This window comes from Haliotis cracherodii, unplaced genomic scaffold (genome assembly GCF_022045235.1).
Source record: "Haliotis cracherodii isolate W230 unplaced genomic scaffold, xgHalCrac1.p SCAF_13, whole genome shotgun sequence".
NCBI lineage: Eukaryota > Metazoa > Mollusca > Gastropoda > Lepetellida > Haliotidae > Haliotis > Haliotis cracherodii.
The window spans coordinates 25,694,652-25,713,528 of NW_027266268.1; the positions used below are offsets into that span (position 1 = coordinate 25,694,652).

At 39.4% G+C, this 18,877-nt stretch overlaps 1 protein-coding gene across 1 annotated transcript in view; it reads left to right on the top strand.

Annotated features, from left to right (window-relative positions):
- The window catches only part of LOC139459802 (E3 ubiquitin-protein ligase COP1-like), a 36,169-nt gene extending 20,958 nt beyond the window's left edge, over positions 1-15,211 (top strand). Inside the window, exons 11-22 of the mRNA XM_071241482.1 lie at positions 437-572; positions 1,985-2,045; positions 2,816-2,898; positions 3,977-4,085; positions 4,870-4,951; positions 5,857-5,973; positions 6,530-6,647; positions 7,127-7,251; positions 7,941-8,029; positions 8,295-8,354; positions 9,291-9,335; positions 10,618-15,211. Coding sequence (XP_071097583.1) covers positions 437-572; positions 1,985-2,045; positions 2,816-2,898; positions 3,977-4,085; positions 4,870-4,951; positions 5,857-5,973; positions 6,530-6,647; positions 7,127-7,251; positions 7,941-8,029; positions 8,295-8,354; positions 9,291-9,335; positions 10,618-10,635 — 1,043 coding nt within the window. The 3' untranslated portion in view covers positions 10,636-15,211. The remainder of the gene's footprint in view (positions 1-436; positions 573-1,984; positions 2,046-2,815; positions 2,899-3,976; positions 4,086-4,869; positions 4,952-5,856; positions 5,974-6,529; positions 6,648-7,126; positions 7,252-7,940; positions 8,030-8,294; positions 8,355-9,290; positions 9,336-10,617) is intronic.
- The last annotated feature ends 3,666 nt before the right edge of the window (positions 15,212-18,877 follow it).

Consider the following 18,877-nt stretch of genomic DNA (forward strand, 5'->3'; position numbering starts at 1 on the left):
TATTGCAATAAATATGATTCATGAGGCAACACACAGAACGTCAATGATTGTGTTCCTTTCTCACGATATGGCTGTAATATCGATATGGTCACGATATGGCTGAAATATTGCCGATGTGACTTTAAATCTTAACTCACTCACTCCATTCTCAGTGGTAATTACAAGATACTGAACTCAAAGATTCCAGATTAGAATAGGTCCCCAGCAACCCTTGCTGGTAGTAAGAGGCAATCAAATGGATTGGGTGGTCAGGCCTGGGGACTTGGTTGATGCCTTATTGACAAATGCTTACGAATCACATGGCTGAACAAGACTTTATTATTTACAGACTGCCATCATATAGCTGGAATATTGCCGAGTGTGGCATTAAACAAACAAACACACAGGATGTTTTTTTCTCAGCTGTATTGTGACTGGTGACCTCATTTTGTTCCAGGGGATGATTCTCATGATGGACTCCGAGAGTTCACAGACAGTCTTTCAAAGTTTACTCGCTTCTCTTCATTTCGACCTCTAGCTACTCTCAGCTATGCTGTTGACCTTCTCAATGGGGGATCCAGTATAGTTTCAAGGTAAGATTTTATGAAACATTTTCAGAACATATCCAGAGTGGTGGTATAGCCTAGTGGTCAAAGCATTGGCTCATCATGCCGAAGACCTGGGTTCAATTCCAAACATGGTACAGTGTGTAACAATCAATTTTGATATCTCCTGCTGTAGTATGCCAGGAAGAATGAGGACAACGCCAAGCACTGCCGGACACTAACACTGGTCCACTGGTCCTAGCATATTTTCTTAAGAACCAGTGAAAATAAATAAATGCTGAACAGGTTGTCTAGTGTTATTTTAGGGACGAACAAAGTAATTTTAGTTTGCACAACTTTTGAAATCAGCGATAAATCAACTCTAAACTCAAAGCAAAACCAGCCACCTAAACAACCTTGCATGGTACAGTTGACTGGTTTCTCACTCTAATTGCACAAAGAAGCAATACCCTTTACAGCGTTAGAAATTAGCACTAGTCCTGTAGTCCTTACCAAACTGCCCAATAGTAAAGGTATCCTAAGGACTAGTAGAAATTGGCCCATTTTAAGGGTTTTGCTATATGTTATCATTATAAGGACTAGTGGACAAAAACTGTTAGTTTCTAACCCTGCTTTTAAAACCCTTGTTGGTCAAGACCATTGTGTCTGATGGAGATCCAACAGGACCTGTAGATATTCTTATATGCTGATCCTTGGGACTACTGACATATTTTGGTCAGTGTCAAACACTGCCAAGTAGTACAGTTATATCGAGAAGGAGCCATTGTGAAAAATGGAATTGAAATTCAGATTTGTCCACAAATACATTAATAATGTAAAAGAAGTCTTATACTCAATAGGAGGAATGTAATGATATATCTAACTATCGATGTCTTGCAATCAGTAGCCCTGTAATTGTCCTATATCATTAGGTACATTAAAATGCCAATAGTATTGTTAATAGTATGCATAGCAATTGATAGTTTGAATAGTAGCAATTAGGTTAAATAATGCATAAAAACCTCAGTTTTTGCAGTCAAATTTCAAATGTGCCCTGTGCTGCATAGCAATTGTTATGACAGCTTCAGATTAGAGTAATGACCCTTTGATTTGACCCCTATCGTAATACTGTTAAAATAGTGTGGGTGTTCTATTGCAGTATAATCGCAATAATGAAAATTGCCCCAATAGTCACCACAACAGAAATAATAGAATGCTTACAAGCACATTTTATACAGTAAAGTTTTGAGATTAGGTAGGCATCTGTTTCAAGTACTGTAGACTGTGCTTTTACTTGTTGAAGTTGAACTTGCAGTGAAGGTTTTAATGATGAAATCTTGAAACACTTCTCTCATCATGTCCCTGGGAATATGTGATAGGACATACTGTGATATTTGAGAATTGTATGTCATATTTTCTTGTCCGTTTCATCTTATTCACTGAACTGTTCTATTTTTCAGCATTGAGTTTGACCGAGACTGTGATTATTTTGCCATTGCTGGCGTTACCAAAAAAATAAAAGTAAGTTGACACTTTGTTAAATAGTACATCAGTTTATAATTCAACATTTTGAGGATTGGGTGCCCACAATGGCAGCAGAGAATGCTTAGTTGATGATGGGAGGACTGTGATTAATGGTTTCTGGTTTAATTAGGCTCTGTTAATAACTTGGTATATCCTGAGAATGTGTTATGAATCACTATCAAATAGTGATAATAGCAGGTGTTCACAAAAAGTTGAGCATATCCTGCCCCATCTTTATTACCCATCACAAGCACATGCAAAGGCTAGTCAATTGACCTGTATAACATTAAAAATTGAAATAAAACTGTTCAAAGCAGCTTAAGATCAGCTCAATCTCTCACTCACACACTCACACACTCACACTCTCTAAGGTCAGAATATGGCTGAAATATTGCCAACATGACTTTAAAGTTTAACTCAGTCACTCAGGGGGGCACGGGTGGCCCAGTCGTCTAAGGCGCCGCAATTCGCTGTGCAGAGTTGCGTCCCTTGAGCACGCCAGAAACCTATGATTGTGGGTTCGAATCTTGGTTCGCCCCGATTATATTTCTAGGTTTGTCAGCACCATACCCATGCTCGTGGATTTCACCGAAGTGGTAAACGTCTGAGACCTGCATTACTTCGGGCTTTCCTCCCACATTAAGCTGACACGCCGTGATATAACTGGAATACTGTTTAAAGCGGCGTTAAACCCAACTCACTCACTCACTCACTTAGTCACTCACACTCTCCAAGCTGTATGTTTCCCTCTCTTGCTCTCTCTCCAGGTATATGAATATGGGACAGTTATCAAAGATGTTGTAGATATACATTACCCGGTGGTGGAAATGCTGTGCAATTCTAAAATAAGGTAAGAATATTATTAAGTCTTTGATAGACATTTAGAAGTTGGAAGAACATGAATATATGACACTTATTTTATTGAGAACGACTTTGTTTTACGTTATCCTGACCCATACAAATTGCGTATCTCTTCTTATTCCCAAAATATAGTAGAAACTTCTGTGTTCCCAATAACAGAAAACATCTCACCCAAACGCACCCCTCTCACGCACAAGTGCACTGGAAACATGTGCCATCGGTGAGAGCAGGGATGGTGGGATGCTTCAATGAATGAGTCAGGATAAGTCAAATCTGGTACCTCTTAAGTCCAGAGCATGGATTTCTGACATTCTGGCTGCTGCGGCTTGTGCCAGGAGGAACAAGGTCTTTAGTATAAAAGAAAGTATAAAAGACATTTTTAGAGTTACATCTTGCCCCTTCATATGGGCCTTTCAGATTAAGGGGCAAGAAAGAAAGAAATACAAAGAATGAAAGAAGTTGTTATCCATAAAAAAGTGTCATGTATTCAAGAATGTTATGTTCTATGAAAAACAATAATGTTCAATTTAATCTTCAGTATGACGACTGATTACTGAAGTCATTCAGTACTTTGAAGAATAGATAATTACCAGGATAGACATATGTGTGGTACACAAGTTTTGGGCCAAGATTCTGATTTTAAGATTTGAAAACAATAATTTATCCTTGTGGGGTGAAAAGGAGAACATATTTTTTGTTCTCAGACAGTGATAATTGCCTTGATTGAAAATAATTTTCATTTAAACATTTATTTGTTCTTATTGGAAATTGGCTACAATGTAGTTAGTTTCTAGTGCAGTTTGCCTACAATGTAGTTGGTTTCTAGTGCAGTTTGCCTACAATGTAGTTAGTTTCTAGTGCAGTTTGCCTACAATGTAGTTGGTTTCTAGTGCAGTTTGCCTACAATGTAGTTGGTTTCTAGTGCAGTTTGCCTACAATGTAGTTAGTTTCTAGTGCAGTTTGCCTACGATATACAAGGTTTCTAGTGCAGTTTGCCTAAATTCAGCCAGTTGGTCCTACAGTGTTTGTGTTGAAGTGTGTAAACCTGTGTTGTATCTGTCATTCAGTTGTGTGACTTGGAGTGCTTACCACAAAGGAATGCTGGCCAGCTCGGATTATGAGGGAACAGTCACGTTGTGGGATGCCTTCACTGGCAGCAAGGCCCGAATGTTTCAGGTAGGTTAGCTTAGTGCCAGCTCGCTGGGCTTGGAGGCTAGAATTTATCCTCAGCCACCTATGCTGGTCACAAGAGGCGACAAAATGGCCAGGCTTCTTGTCTTGGTTGATGGCATGTCCTTGTATCCCGATGGATTGATGCACACAATATTAATCAATGGATTGTCTTGTCCTGACTTGAATACTGTAAATCGTGAAATTAATGCGTCTCCTAAAGAATGCTTAACGGCTGGCGCCAAGCAAAAAATGTGACTCATTGAATGCGACAACTCCCTCCTCTCAAGCATCAGTGGATTTATTTCTTAAGAAATTGTCAGGTTTACAGGAGAATCCTCACCTTGATCCAACCTTACATCAATCCAATCACACACCAAATAGCACAGCTTATTATTGCTGATTAGAGTACTTCCGCTAAAACCATACATGCCTGCTGGCTTGTGTCGGCCTTTCTCACAGTCGCCAAGAACAAAGACACCATGTTGCGTGGGTGGCGTCTGTCTGGACTTGCAGATGTGATCAGTGATGACATAAGTGAATAGAACTCTTGTCTTGACCCCAGCAGTGACAATGGCAATGAAACAAAATTTCCGAATTGCATCACGGTTGTGGGGACATGTCCTCTCCTGATGAATCTTGTTAGTATATTCAGTGACTGGCCATTAGCTTCTATATGCACTATTTCTTGAAATTGTATCAAACAATATATATGACGATGAGATCTGTGTGTTGATGTGCTGGTGTGTGATCTCAGTGTGTAGAGTACCTTGTGATTGTTACATTTCAGGAGCATGAAAAGCGTTGTTGGAGTGTGGACTTCAACAGAATGGATCCCAAACTTCTAGCCTCTGGCTCGGATGATGCCAAAGGTACAGGTTAAGTATTTTTAAGATAATCTAGTGAACTCTGGACACGGGAACCTCGATAACTTCATATCTGATGCTCAGACATCATTGGATTCTAAATAAGTCAACTAGTCCTCTTCTCAATTTGGACTAGTGGTTTTCTGAAGGATAAGTAGTTAGTAGGGCTGGGATGATGCATCAACTGTGCGATACGATACGTATCACGATACTCGCATGTGGTCTTATCTGTGATGCGTAAGCCATCTTTTTCAAAGACAGGATGACCAAATATCTGGCACACTAACGTTTTGCAGTTGGCAATGTCAAGTATGGCACAATGGATGAAAATATTTATGTTAAGTGTTTGGTGTAATATTTATTAAAGAATACATTTAAGGTAAGAATAGAATTTATTTATTTATTTTGTGAATGATACCGTACGTGTATCAAGAAGTAACAAAATCGCGATCCACTGATGCATCAGTGTTTCGTCTCATTTAGCAGATGAAATATTTACTGGCATTATTACTGGCACTGGCTAAGCTGTAGTTGGGCCTGAATTTCACTTTATCCTTGTAATCTTTGTTGAAATTCACCCAAAGGTATTCCAGATTCAAATAGGTCCCTACAATTCATAGATCAGCTTTTCAAGCTTGATGACTTTGATTGTGAGGCTTCTTACTCCAACAGTATGAATGTACCATTGCTCATGATATCAATCACTGGATTGTCTGGTCCAGACTTGATTATTTACAGGCTGCTGTCATATAGCTGGAATGTTGATGGAATGTTGTCTAGTGTGGCATCAAACAACAAACAAGAAGAACCAAATATGTTGAAAATTCCGGATTTGGGGGTGTGAAGTTACAATTTTGCCACATGCCATGTGTTAATTTCTAGTACTGCAATATATTACATGGGTGTTACAGTGAAACTATGGGCCATCAACTCGGAGCACTCCGTGGCCAACCTTGAGGCCAAGGCCAATGTGTGCTGTGTTAAATTCAACCCAGAGAGCAGGTACCATCTAGCCTTTGGATCTGCAGGTAAGATTATTATGATGGAATTCAATTAATATCAATTAAACACCATGAATGAATGATGATTCCAATATAAGGGATAGCTCTAAATCATGGAGTATCTACTGATGGTATTTGTTTAAATACAGTGAGTTAGGTTACTGTCAGACTTTTACATAGCCTTATAAAAAAGGCAGCCATCATGACACACCATATATTGGGGTGGGGTTGGGGGGAAGGATGTCATTTTCTAAGTTTGGGTGCCAAGATTTTCCTGGCCATGCTTGTTTGTTGTTGAATACACTGACTGCAGAAATACTATGAAACCTCTGTTTTCTGTTTCCTTAAGTTTTTAAGTCTCATTTAATTCTGAGAGTTTGTAAATTTCTTTTTGTTTAAACGACTAGCAGAGTAGTGGATTTAGTAGTCTGAATTTAGAAAAATTTAGTATTCTTAAATTAGAAAATTTATTGCATCAGTTATGAGTTTTTTGGGAAACTACTACCCCAAATATGCATGAATGTGAAACTCTGTTCCCTTGAAGTAAATCTTAGTGGTTGATTGAGATTGGTGTTTGTTTCAGATCACTGTGTACACTACTATGATCTGCGGAACACGAAGCAAGCAGTTGGAGTCTTCCGGGGGCACAGGAAAGCAGTGTCATACGCCAAGTTTGTCAACGCTCAGGAAATAGTCTCAGCGTAAGTTACATTTCAGTCAACCCTGACTTGGTTGATGCATGTCATTCCAGTTGTGTAGATCTATCCTAAACTATATGTGTAGATATTCACCTCCTACAACTGCTGTATACTTGTAGATATTCACCTCCTTGAACTGCTGTATATTTGTAGATATTAACCTCCTTGAGCTATGTTTGTAGATATTTACCTCCTTGAACTGCTGTATACTTGTAGATATTCACCTCCTTGAACTGCTGTATACTTGTAGATATTCACCTCCTTGAGCTATGTTTGTAGATATTCAGCTCCTTGAACTATACTTGGAGATATTCACCTCCTTGAACTGTACTTGGAGATATTCACCTCCTTGAGCTATGTTTGTAGATATTCACCTTCTTGAACTATACTTGTAGATATTCACCTCCTTGAGCTATGGTTGTAGATATTCACCTCCTTGAACTGTACTTGGAGATATTCACCTCTTTTGACTATTTTTGTAGGTCCACGGACAGTCAGCTCAAGCTGTGGAATCTGAGCAAACCCAACGCAGTACGAACTTTTAAAGGTCACATCAACGAGAAAAATTTTGTTGGTCTGGCAACTGATGGAGACTATGTCTCATGTGGTAAGTCAAGAAGCCGGCTTTCCTGTTGATAAATTGCTTTGATACAGAGGTGCATGAAGATATAAGTATTTGTTATGATCTACTGGCGGCAGCTGGACAAGGAGGGTTAAAAGCCAGTGGCTGTGAATGGCTGCAGGTACCCAGTAGATCTAGCTTGTGTCCGGAGTAGGGAGTGAATGGCTGCAGGTAACCAGAAGATCTAGCTTGTCATTAGAGGTGTCTGGAGTAGGGAGTGAATGGCTGCAGGTACCCAGTAGATCTAGCTTGTCATTAGAGGTGTTCGGAGTAGGGAGTGAATGGCTGCAGGTACCCAGTAGATCTAGCTTGTCATTAGAGGTGTCAGGAGTAGGGAGTGAATGGCTGCAGGTACCCAGTAGATCTAGCTTGTCATTAGAGGTGTCTGGAGTAGGGAGTGAATGGCTGCAGGTACCCAGTAGATCTAGCTTGTCATTAGAGGTGTCAGGAGTAGGGAGTGAATGGCTGCAGGTACCCAGTAGATCTAGCTTGTCATTAGAGGTGTCAGGAGTAGGGTTCGAGGGAATTGATTTTGCCAGTCATTAGTGTTACTTTTTGTTTGTCCCAGACTGTTTACTGTTATATGGCTGGATTCATGCTGAAGTCTTCCATTGAACAGCTTTTGAATCTCATTCTTAGCATATTTTGCCTAAATCTTCTTCTTTCTGTTTCAGGCAGCGAGAACAACTCTCTTTATATCTACTACAAGGGTCTTTCCAAACAACTGATGACATACAAGTTCGACACAGTCAGAAGTGTGCTGGTGTGTTGCCCAATACATCTTCAGTTATTACATGTCACAATAGTGTTATGTACAAGTTTTAACCAACATCCTGCCTACTGGATTTTCAGTTATTACATGTCACAATAGTGTTATGTACAAGTTTTTACCAACATCCTGCCTACTGGATCTTCAGTTATTTCCCTTGTTCAATTGGTTATGAAGACAAACTTAACTAGTAACTTTCAACTACCTAGAGTTCTGAGATATTGATAAATTTGGTAAAAATGTGATTGTTGTTCTTCAGGATAAAGATCGAAAGGATGAAGATGCCAATGAGTTTGTGAGTGCTGTGACATGGAGACCTGTGAGTGAAACTACTTCCACATCCTACTTTCTTGGGGGCGGTTGGGTAGCCTAGTGGTTACAGCGTCCGCTCGTCACGCTGAAGACCTGGGTTCGATTCCCAACATGGGTACAATGTGTGAAGCCCATTTCTGGTGTCCCCCGCCGTGATATTGCTGGAATATTGCTAAAAGCGGCGTAAAACCATACCCACTCACTCCTACTTTCTTCACACGAGCCAGTCCCACGGGGATTCCAGCTTAGAATAGGTCCCCAGCAACCTATGTTTGTTGTTAGAGTGACTTTCAATTAATAGGGTGGTCACTTGACGTGATCGTTGCTCATAATATCGGTGACCTAATTGTGCGGTCCAGACTTGATTATTTACAGGCGACAGTCATATTGCTGTGTGAGGCTTTAATCAACGAACAAACAAAATCAGAAAAGCCAGTGTTTTAAGTGTTCAAGTGAAGTGAGACCCTTCCACTCCATCTGTAGTTTGAACCTAGTTGAGGAAATGTCCTATCCTGGTAAACAAATAAACCGTACTTATACTTTAAAGGCAGAGGTGCCTACCATTACAATTTTGTCGTAATCAGATCGTTTTTAATCTACAATTATGGGGTTTGCAGTGATAAAACCATGTTGTTACACCTGTACTAACTTCAAACAGTGTAAGACCTGTGACGATTCCGGGGTAGAATAGGTCTTCAGCCACCCATGCTTGCCTGTAAAAGGCGACTAACGGGATCGGGTGGTCAGGCTCGCTGACTTGGTTGATACATGTCATCGTATCTCAAGTGCATGGATCGATGATCATGATATTAATCACTGGATTGTCTGGTCCAGACTCAATTATTTACTGACCGCCGTCATATTGCTGAGTGCAGCGTTAAACAACAAACAAACCAACCAACCAATCAAACAGTGTATGAATGTCATTCTGATTTGATTTCAGAGATCCAATGTTGTTGTGGCAGCAAACAGCCAAGGAACGGTCAAGGTAAGCAGTCATGTAGAATTATATCAAGGATGTCGCTGAATGTGGATCAGAGGACCAAAATAGCTGCCAAGTATCCCCAAAGCTCTGCAGTGAGTGAGCTCTGAGATCTCACGAAACACAATCTGTCTGCTGTAGGCATGGTTGCTCACATTTAACTATGATGTAACTGCAATCTTTGGTATCCCATCCGTAATAGGTTGTGATATATATCTTAATGCGTTTCAGTTTAAATTTAGACCCATCCTATATTAGATGCCCAGCTCATGTTCCATTCCTGTTCTTGTCCAGTACCCAGTAGATCTAGTCTGTGATGAGAAGGGACAGCTTATTATCCCCCGCCCAACAAAGTTGGTGGGGGATATAGAAACGGGCTCTGTTTCGTTTCCAGAGCATAACTCAGAAACCGTTCAATATTTTTTCATCAAACTTTGCAGGTCTGTCAGGTACATGCTGAACTGGTGCCTTTTGCTATTTAGAAATTTTAGAAATTTTTATTTTTTACATTTCCATGGCAACAAGATGGACTTAGGTTCCAAACTCTTCTTTTTTTTACAACTTCCATGACAAGTTTCACCTCGGTTAAAAAAGGTTAGGGTTTGTTTAGATTTAATTATGTCGTAAATTCTGCAACAGGGGCGGGGGATATAGCCACGTTAGTGGCAAACTCTTGTTTTAGTTCAGCCACTTTTCTAATGTACTGAGTAGAAATCATGAGCATACACCCATGAAGTTGTGGGTTAGAATAGGTCTTCAGCAACCCATGCTTGCTGTAAGAGGTGACTAATGGGATCGAGTGGTCAGGATGATGCATGTCATCGTATCCCAATTGTCTGGATGGATGCTAATGATATCGATCACTGGATTGTCTGGTCCATATTTGATTATTTACAGACCGCCGTCATATAGGTGGAATATTGCCAAGTGTGGCGTTAAACGACAAGCTAACAAACATAAGCTGTAGCTGACACTTATTTATAACCTGGCTCTTATGTTACAACCTAGACCCCTAGACTATAGAAGCTGATCCAAGTTCAGCAACCCATGCTTGTCATAAGAGGGGACTAACAGGATCAGGTGGTCAAGCTCACAGACTTGTTTGATGCATTTCATTGTATCCCAATTGCATGAATCGATTCTCATGATATCAGTCTCTGGGTTGTCTGGTCCAACGGTTATTGACAGACCGCCGTCAAATAGCTGGAATATTGCTGAGTGTGTTGTTAAACGAGTAAAATTAATATAGAAAGTATGTACTGAAGGGCACATGTTTGTAATGTTGCAGGTTCTGGAGCTGGTATAACCAAATATATTAGCGAAGATGATCTACCATGTCTTTCATACCTCAGTACAGTGTGCGTGGGCCTGGTTTCAATGCAAGGTCAAGGTCATCGAAGGAAGACGACTACACTAAGCCAGATACTTGGTGCGAAACAGGAGTTAGCGCACGTCCTGTCATACTGTCAGACCCCATTGTTTGGTCTACCATTGCTAGGAAAACAATCTGGATGAACAAATTCCTGGATTAATGAACCAGTGTCACATAGACACGTGAGGAGTATGTCCTTTAAATGGAGCCAGGGTTTCACTGTATGTGAGTTGTCTCCCCTTGGATGGACATGGGAATCCACAAACACAGGAACACACTACATCAGGCCTCTACTTATGGGAGTAGTCAAGTGGTTAAAGCATTTGCTTGTCTCACTAAGGGCTCAGGTTCCGTCCCCTAAATTGATACAAGGTGTGAAGCCCAATTCTCGCGTCCCCACCGTGATATGTGCTGGAATATTTGCTAAAAGTTGCGTAAAACCAAACTCGCTCACTCAAGCTCGACTGAATGAATTGTTTATATGACCTGTCACTATACTGTTGAGAAATGACTGTTATTCCTATTAATGTTATCCAGGAGGTTTGCATGTCATTATTAACCACTTTAATGTGAGTAGATATTCATGAGTCGGCAATAATTTTAGTGAACCGGCTGAGCCATATACATTTGTGGATCAAGAGGAATGCATTAGGTAGAGAGAGGTGTGGGCTGGGGGAAAGTCTGCATTCTGTCTGTATTTGTTGTACTGAGAAAGAAGGGTAAGGACACATTGAATACACCCAATATTAATCTCTATCATATGAAATCAATCACTGGATTGTCAAGTCCAGTTTCGATTAATTACAGGCCGGCATCATATGGCTACAATATTGCTGAGTGTGATGTAAAACAACAAACAAAGCCAACATGAAACCAATATTCAGACATGACCAAAGCTACACCAATTAATGCATCCAAAGGGAGATAACTCTCACAAGCCCCATTTGAGTAGATGGTGATGGAATACTGTGATTTAGTTGTTATGTGTATTGATGTTATGAGCTGCTTCAGTTCGATGGTAGCCCTACCATCAGGTATTACATGGAGGAGGTGGAGGCACAGAATCAAACTTGTTATGTCTTTGTAGAAGTTCACTAGATGCTGGAAAACGAGAATTGTTCTGACTGGTTCAGGCTGTTGAGGTAAGCCAGACAGCTATTTCTCTGGCATTTCTGTAAGTGAATGAAATTGCTGTATAATATCTTATACTTCTCAAAAAAAGTTAAGGACCACCTGTTTCTTTCATATCACTATAGGTATTCAAGTCATCAGCCTTGCTTGACAAGAGTATAAGGATCTACACCAACACGTTGCCTGTACAGTAAATAAAGAAGTTGTTATCCATAAATTGTGTCTACTTTGTCATCCCATGACCCATTCACTATAGTTCTATGAAAGAATCGAGTGGTCCTTGTCTTCTTTTGAGTAGTATATATAGTGGTTATTACTTAAAATGAATTTGTATTGTTTTGGTAAGACAAGACCAAGTTTTGTAGACCCATCAGGTGTCTATGAAAATATCTTAACTCTAACAAACACATTTTAGCAGTGAAATATGCTAACAGGGGGATATTTCCTGTGACTGTTCTCCCTTTCCCTGAACTGCTTTTTCCTACCTGTTTTCAGACATGTTTCACAAATAATATATGTGAATATGAAACAAGTTATTGAATTGGTCTGTCCTTGATCGAGAATGTTCTGTTAATTACAGTGTTGCTGTTTAAGCATGATGTGAGAAGTTGTACCCACAAGACCAGTAACCAAACTTCACCTCATGTTGTCCATCTTGTTTTCAAGCACCTGGGTTTTTTTGTGACATTCGGTGATATGTTCACTATTAATTTTTTTTGTCATTATTCAGGCATTCGTTTGCCAGGCTGTATGTAAATTATTAAACAAAGGCAACATCAGAATGTATATATTATTTTAAGAATCAATTTCAAATCCTTTTAGGGATCTGGAAACAATGGTCATCGTGCCTTATCAACTGCGATCACATGTCATTTAACATTTTCACCCAGCATAAGTTATAATTTATCTGTCATCGTTAAACATCATACTCATATTCCATTCTGTGTATTTCAAAGAAGCAAACATCTATCTTCCCTCTCACATGCTGAAAGTTCCAGTGTCAACAGTAAGGGCGGTCCAGTTGTCAAAACCACAATTTGCTGTGCAGAGTTGCATCCCTTGTGTGATCAAGAAACATGATTGTGGGTTTGTCACCCTGATTATAGGATCTAGGTTTGTCAGGACCATACCATCCTTGTGGGCTTTGCCAAAGTGGTAAACGTTCAAGACCTACATCACTTCAGGCTTTCCCCACACGTCATACCGTATTCGATGTAATGAGCGCCCATGGCAATATTTGCTAATATATTGGCTAGTTAATAATCCCAATTAGCACCCCTTCCGATTGATCAATGTACTCAAGACTTATTTATTCGTGTATACATAATACGCACTCGTGTGTTATATGCACCCTTAACAATGGACAATTAAATTCTGGAAAAATATATATCTGTTGTATGTAAACATTTCAGGCTGTCAGCATAAACCACGAAATTTACAATCTTTCAACTCTATTTTTTTTTCACCAAAATAATATTCTATTAAGAGCCCCCTATTTCCAATTTTGAGAGCAACCTGGGTGCTTATTATGTCGAATACAGTATGAATATTACGTTGAATGCCTAAAATATGTTCAAGACAGTCCTAGCTCTATGGTTTATAATTGCTAAGCAGTGTGTACACAGAGGCACTAGATTAGGCCAATAGGCAGGTTTCATTCAAGTCATTATGACCATTTGTCTGCTTTCTATAGTCTGTTTGCTGCCAAATTTTACCAATTAAATACCAAATTAATATTAATCCAAAAACAACAATTCGTCTTAAATGGCATGACAGTTATTTATTTGTCCATACCAACATGTCACTGTAATTTCACACATTGTCATGAAGGGTACCTAATTGTTGGTGTTTTGATGACTGTTGTTACAAGGGGGTCTGCAATGTAAACTGAACAGCCCTAAATTCGCACATGAAATTTGCGCAGGTGAGCCCAACCTACTTCTGTCTTTTCTATAATAAAATCCTGTCAAATAAAAAATCTAAATCAGAGCGTATCTTTCTGTAGCAGATCGCTTAGATCATGCAACTGTCAGTCAAATTATAATTTCAGTTGACAGTAACAGTGACAGACAATGAAATTTTTTGAGAATAGAACTTTTGAGACCGTCCCTGTGTTCTGCGATTCGCTTCAGCTGTTATGTTTATTGCGCAGACCCCCTTGTAAACAACAGGCATTGAAACATCAACAATTACACCATAGTTTGTGAAACAACTTTTTCTCTGTAACAAATGTTACATTTGGGATAACACCTTCTTAGTAAAGTACACATTCTAGTACTTTTGGGGGTTGAGTCCCATCCAGGATTTAAACCCACACTCTCAGAGTGAGGCACCTAATCGCCAGTACAAAAAGGTCAGCGAACTAATCCACTTGGCCGCCAAGCTTTCCATGGCATTGTGTGTTTATAACTTTCTCTCTACTTCATGACAATGTCTGAAACTATGGTGACAAGTTGGTCTGGACAAATAAATAACTTCCATGTCATGGAAGACGTTGCTTTGGGATTTATATCTATGTTGCAGCAAACAGACTATAATGATGTAGGTAAGTCTATCAGTTAATAATTACCAAAACCTTGCAGGGACACTATCTCAGGTTTACTCAGGTTTACCCAGGGTGTCAACTATTCTTTGTTACATACATGGATCCAATTGGAAGGTGAAGGTTTTTTTAAGCCTAATTATCATCATGATAAGAAAAGAAAAGAAATTAAATGTATCCTTTGGTGTAGGGTAGTTTTGGAACGATGGCATGGATTCACACACTAACTCAGTAGTTGACCCTTCATGATTCCAGGTAATTTTTCTGTTGGTTATTGTATGGTGACTGTCCAGGCAACAGAAGGATATTGCTGACTGGGTCAGGGTGGGGCGTAGTTTCACACATGAGTGTCCAGACAAGACAAGGATATCGCTGACTGTCATGGGGAGGGGTAGCGTCACACATGAGTATACAGACAAGACGAGGATATCGCTGACCGTCATGGGGGGAGGGGTAGCTTCACACACATGAGTATACAGACAAGACGAGGATATCGCTGACCGTCATGGGGGAGGGGTAGCTTCACACATCACTCATTTCCCAACATGATTACCTCAGTCCATTCTACACCTCTCATCCCTTTACACCATGTTACTGATATAACCAATGTATTAACGGTCTTGGTGTATTTTACAATTATTTATTACTTTTCCTGTTTGCAATAAGTTGCTTTGCAATATATAAACTTTTGAGTTTCAGTGCCATAATTCATCTCATATTTTCATCCCCCCCTGACAATTTGATATCTGGATACAATGTTATACTAACATTATTATTATGATGACCTAGAATACTGGATTTTGTAGTAGTACAAGTTATTGTAATTAAGACATTCTGTGACCAATATATTTCTGTATGAGTACCTTACTTCAAGGTGAGTTTATTAATATTCTGAAAAACAAGTTTAGGATCATGAATAGTTTAGATATTTGGATGAAATTGTGTGCTTGGTCTTGACTACAAAAAAATATCCCCCAAATTATTCATGATCCCTTACTTTCTTGGTTCAGTATAGGAAGAGTTGTATTGCTGAAATCCAGCCTCTGTTCTGCATCTTCCCGAGGAAAGTGAGTTAACTGACTATAAAAGTCCAGTTTCCACCCTTGCCGAACTAGGCTGGTATTATGGAGTTACATTTTGGCTGGACTGAAATTGAAATCCGGTTGGTAAAGTGTCATGCAGATTTCGGTCGACTGAAGGATTTGCAAAGCATATGCACCGCTAACTCATTGTCAACAGATGTTTTCTAAATCTTGTCATGCTTTTAATCAAGGTGCTCATGTGATTTGATGCACTTCGCGATGTAAGACTCGTTTTATCACAATATAGATCTTGATTATCGAGCAGATCGTCTTGACTGGGCACCACCATTTTGTTTGAAGCAAATGCAAGTGATATGAAAGGTTGAATCTGATTAGTCAATAGGAGAGACATAGAAAGGACATAACTCGTAATAGCCACTGCTGGTGCTACGATCGAGCCCAGTAATTCCAGCCTAGGTCGGCAAGGGTGGAAACTGGACTTTTAAAGTCATTTAACTCTCTTGCCTCGGGAAGATGCTGTTCTAGGAATCGTGTTGCTTTATGTCTGATGATTATGACATAATAATAATCAAATATCTTGAATACCTCCACATGGTCTGATGGTGAAATGTAATAGATCCATGCTGCTACACGATATACATACAATGTTTAGTACGGCTTTGTAGATATAGCATTAACACAGCCACCAAAGAAAATCTCAAACCAACGGGGTTTTTACCTCAAATTTATTTATAAGACCATACCCATTCTAATTGAACTTAAAAAGTTATTGGTCATTGGAGTGTCAAAATTAGGACATTATTTTCATAAGATAGGAATTTGTCCAAATTTGGGTGTTCTTTGGTTTTATTGTAGTGAAATATATCTCAACAGTTCTCCTTGTACATTCAATCATCAGTGATGAATGTGATTATACATTTGTTGAACTATCCTAATAAGCAAAAGTATTTATCTGTTTACAATTTTTAATTGTTTTGGACGATATCAAAATTGAAGATTTATGATTTCACTTTAATGAATCATTTCAACAGCTACGCATTTTAAACAGATCTATTAACCATAACAATTGAATTCAGGAATACTTGGATTAGATTCTGCAGTGTTCTAAAAGGGGACATGACTAATCAAAACGATAATGCCATTTACACTTCTATGACTGAAAGCTTTGAAATGTAACAGACTAGCAGATCATTGCATGTGTTTGTTTATGATATAGTAGTTAATAATGTTGAAAGTTATGTACCATTCCAGTGAAAGCATCACCTTGTGTAGGAGGGCCCACTTTTACAATGGAGTCAATCTTAAAGGCATGCGAATTGCATTTCCTCTTCATTTCAACTCCAACACTGACAAAATTGCAAATTTCATGAATGGAGGTCTTATTAATAAGTTTTGGTCGAAGTTATTCTGTGAAGAAATGGAACAAAACTATGAAGACGTGTAGGATCACAGAAGTATTTTCTTAGGAGTTTCTTTAAAAAAGGTTGATTTCAGCAAAGTGATAAATGTCTCCCTTAACCTATTCTCCTTCTTATTTGAGCTGTCACACCTGACATATACTACTCAGAGAAGTTAAGGATCACCCCATTCATATTACTATTACCAGTCTTTCATATTGACATAGTTGATATGAAGAAAACTGTTTATCCTTAACTATTTCTGAGTAGTATACACCAGTTAAAGTTCCCACCCCCTTCACTTACCCAGGGTAGTCCTTGCAGTGTCAGGGATGGTGGGTAGCCTAGTGGTTTAAAGTGTTAGCTCTTCACGCCAAAGAATCGGGTTCGATTCCCCCCTCATGGGTACAGAAAATCTATTTCTGGTGTCCCTTGCGTGATATTTTTGGAATATTGCTAAATGTGTCGTATAACCATATACTCACTCACTCTTGTAGTGTCTAACTGTAGATTAACCAGTGGAAACATGATGTGCATTAGGCTGAGATAACTTTGTGCACGCGAGCCCAAACAAAGGCATGGATATGGGATAAACCAATTTGTTGCTTCATAATTTTGTTTTTTATGTGAATCTGTTTTCTCAGTGAAGGTTACCCATATGTGATGATTGCAGGCATTCACTCTTCTCCTGGGTCCCGTTCCGTACAGCAATCGTAGCACTACAATTGCCGTAAATCTATGTAAAGTAGGGAATTATGATTGCCTTAGCGCTAAGATTGCTTTGTGGAACGGGGCCCTGGATCCCAGTACCTGGCTGTGATCTAATCACAGCTGAATTAGTCATAATATATTTCTGATAGCTTCTAAAGATGACTGTTCTTTTGAGAAAATATGCATACATCTAACCAGACTACAGCTCATGATATATTAGATATATTGCCCATGTATGTGGTGTTGAGTTAAGTACACTAACACATAGTCAGCTGTTGTAGAGGCCAGTAGTATGCCAACAGCTAGGGTAATTATAGGGCAGGTGGGGAATTATAAACATTAGCTGTAGTTGCCGAATACTGTGGCTTCATGGAGATCTAGTTCCTGTCTAGGCTGCAGTGGAGAGTGATCATCAACAATTGTGATGGTGCCAACCTCCTCAGTACACCAGATACCGAGTTGTTCTCCTGATGCCATGAAATGTTTATTTGGTATGCGTATGCCAGTATTTCAATTTTGAAGAAAAAAAATCTTCTTGCAATTAGTGACAAATCAATAAAATATTTAGCCCTAAGCTTTATGAGCACGAATAGTCAAGCATTCTGTGTGAAAATCCCAGTCTTATTTACTTGTACCGGCTGTATACACTGATATGAGGGGTAGAATAGGTCTTCAGCAACCCATGCTTGCCATAAAAGGCAACTTTGCTTGTACTAAGGCGACTAATGGGATCAGGTGGTCAGTGTTGACTTGGTTGATGCATGTAATTATGTCCCAATTGTGTGGATTGATGCTCATGATGTCAATCACCAAATTGTCTGGTCCAGACTCGTTTATTTACAGACCGCTGTCATAAAGCTGAAATATTGCTGAGTGCGGCGTTTAACAACAAACAAACAAAAACACTGATGTGAGTGGTATGACGGATGTCTAGAGGCTGGGTTGGCGCCCAAGTGTGCCAGTCTAGAACTAGGGTCCCAGAGAAGCTAGGTGCCACTTACTGTGTGAAAGGTTGACCGTTGTTGTACTTGTTTCCTGTGAGGCGTGATCACTTGTGGCTTGCTAGGCTGTGTTCCTCATCCACCATGGTGCTGCAGTCCAGGCAGGCTGGACATGTTGTTATGTTAATCTGATATGTGTCAGTATCACAATGTATCACATTGTTTCAAGGGCAGTCTGTATATAGTCATCACATCTTTGTGAAACATGGCAAACAGGTAATAAAATCTGATATTATCACAGTCTGTTTGGTTGTTTGTCAAAGCTGATTGCTAGAAGCGATTTCACCTATTGTTCATTGTGGATACCCAGCAGCAAATGAGAAACCATTTGCATAGATTATAATGAGAACG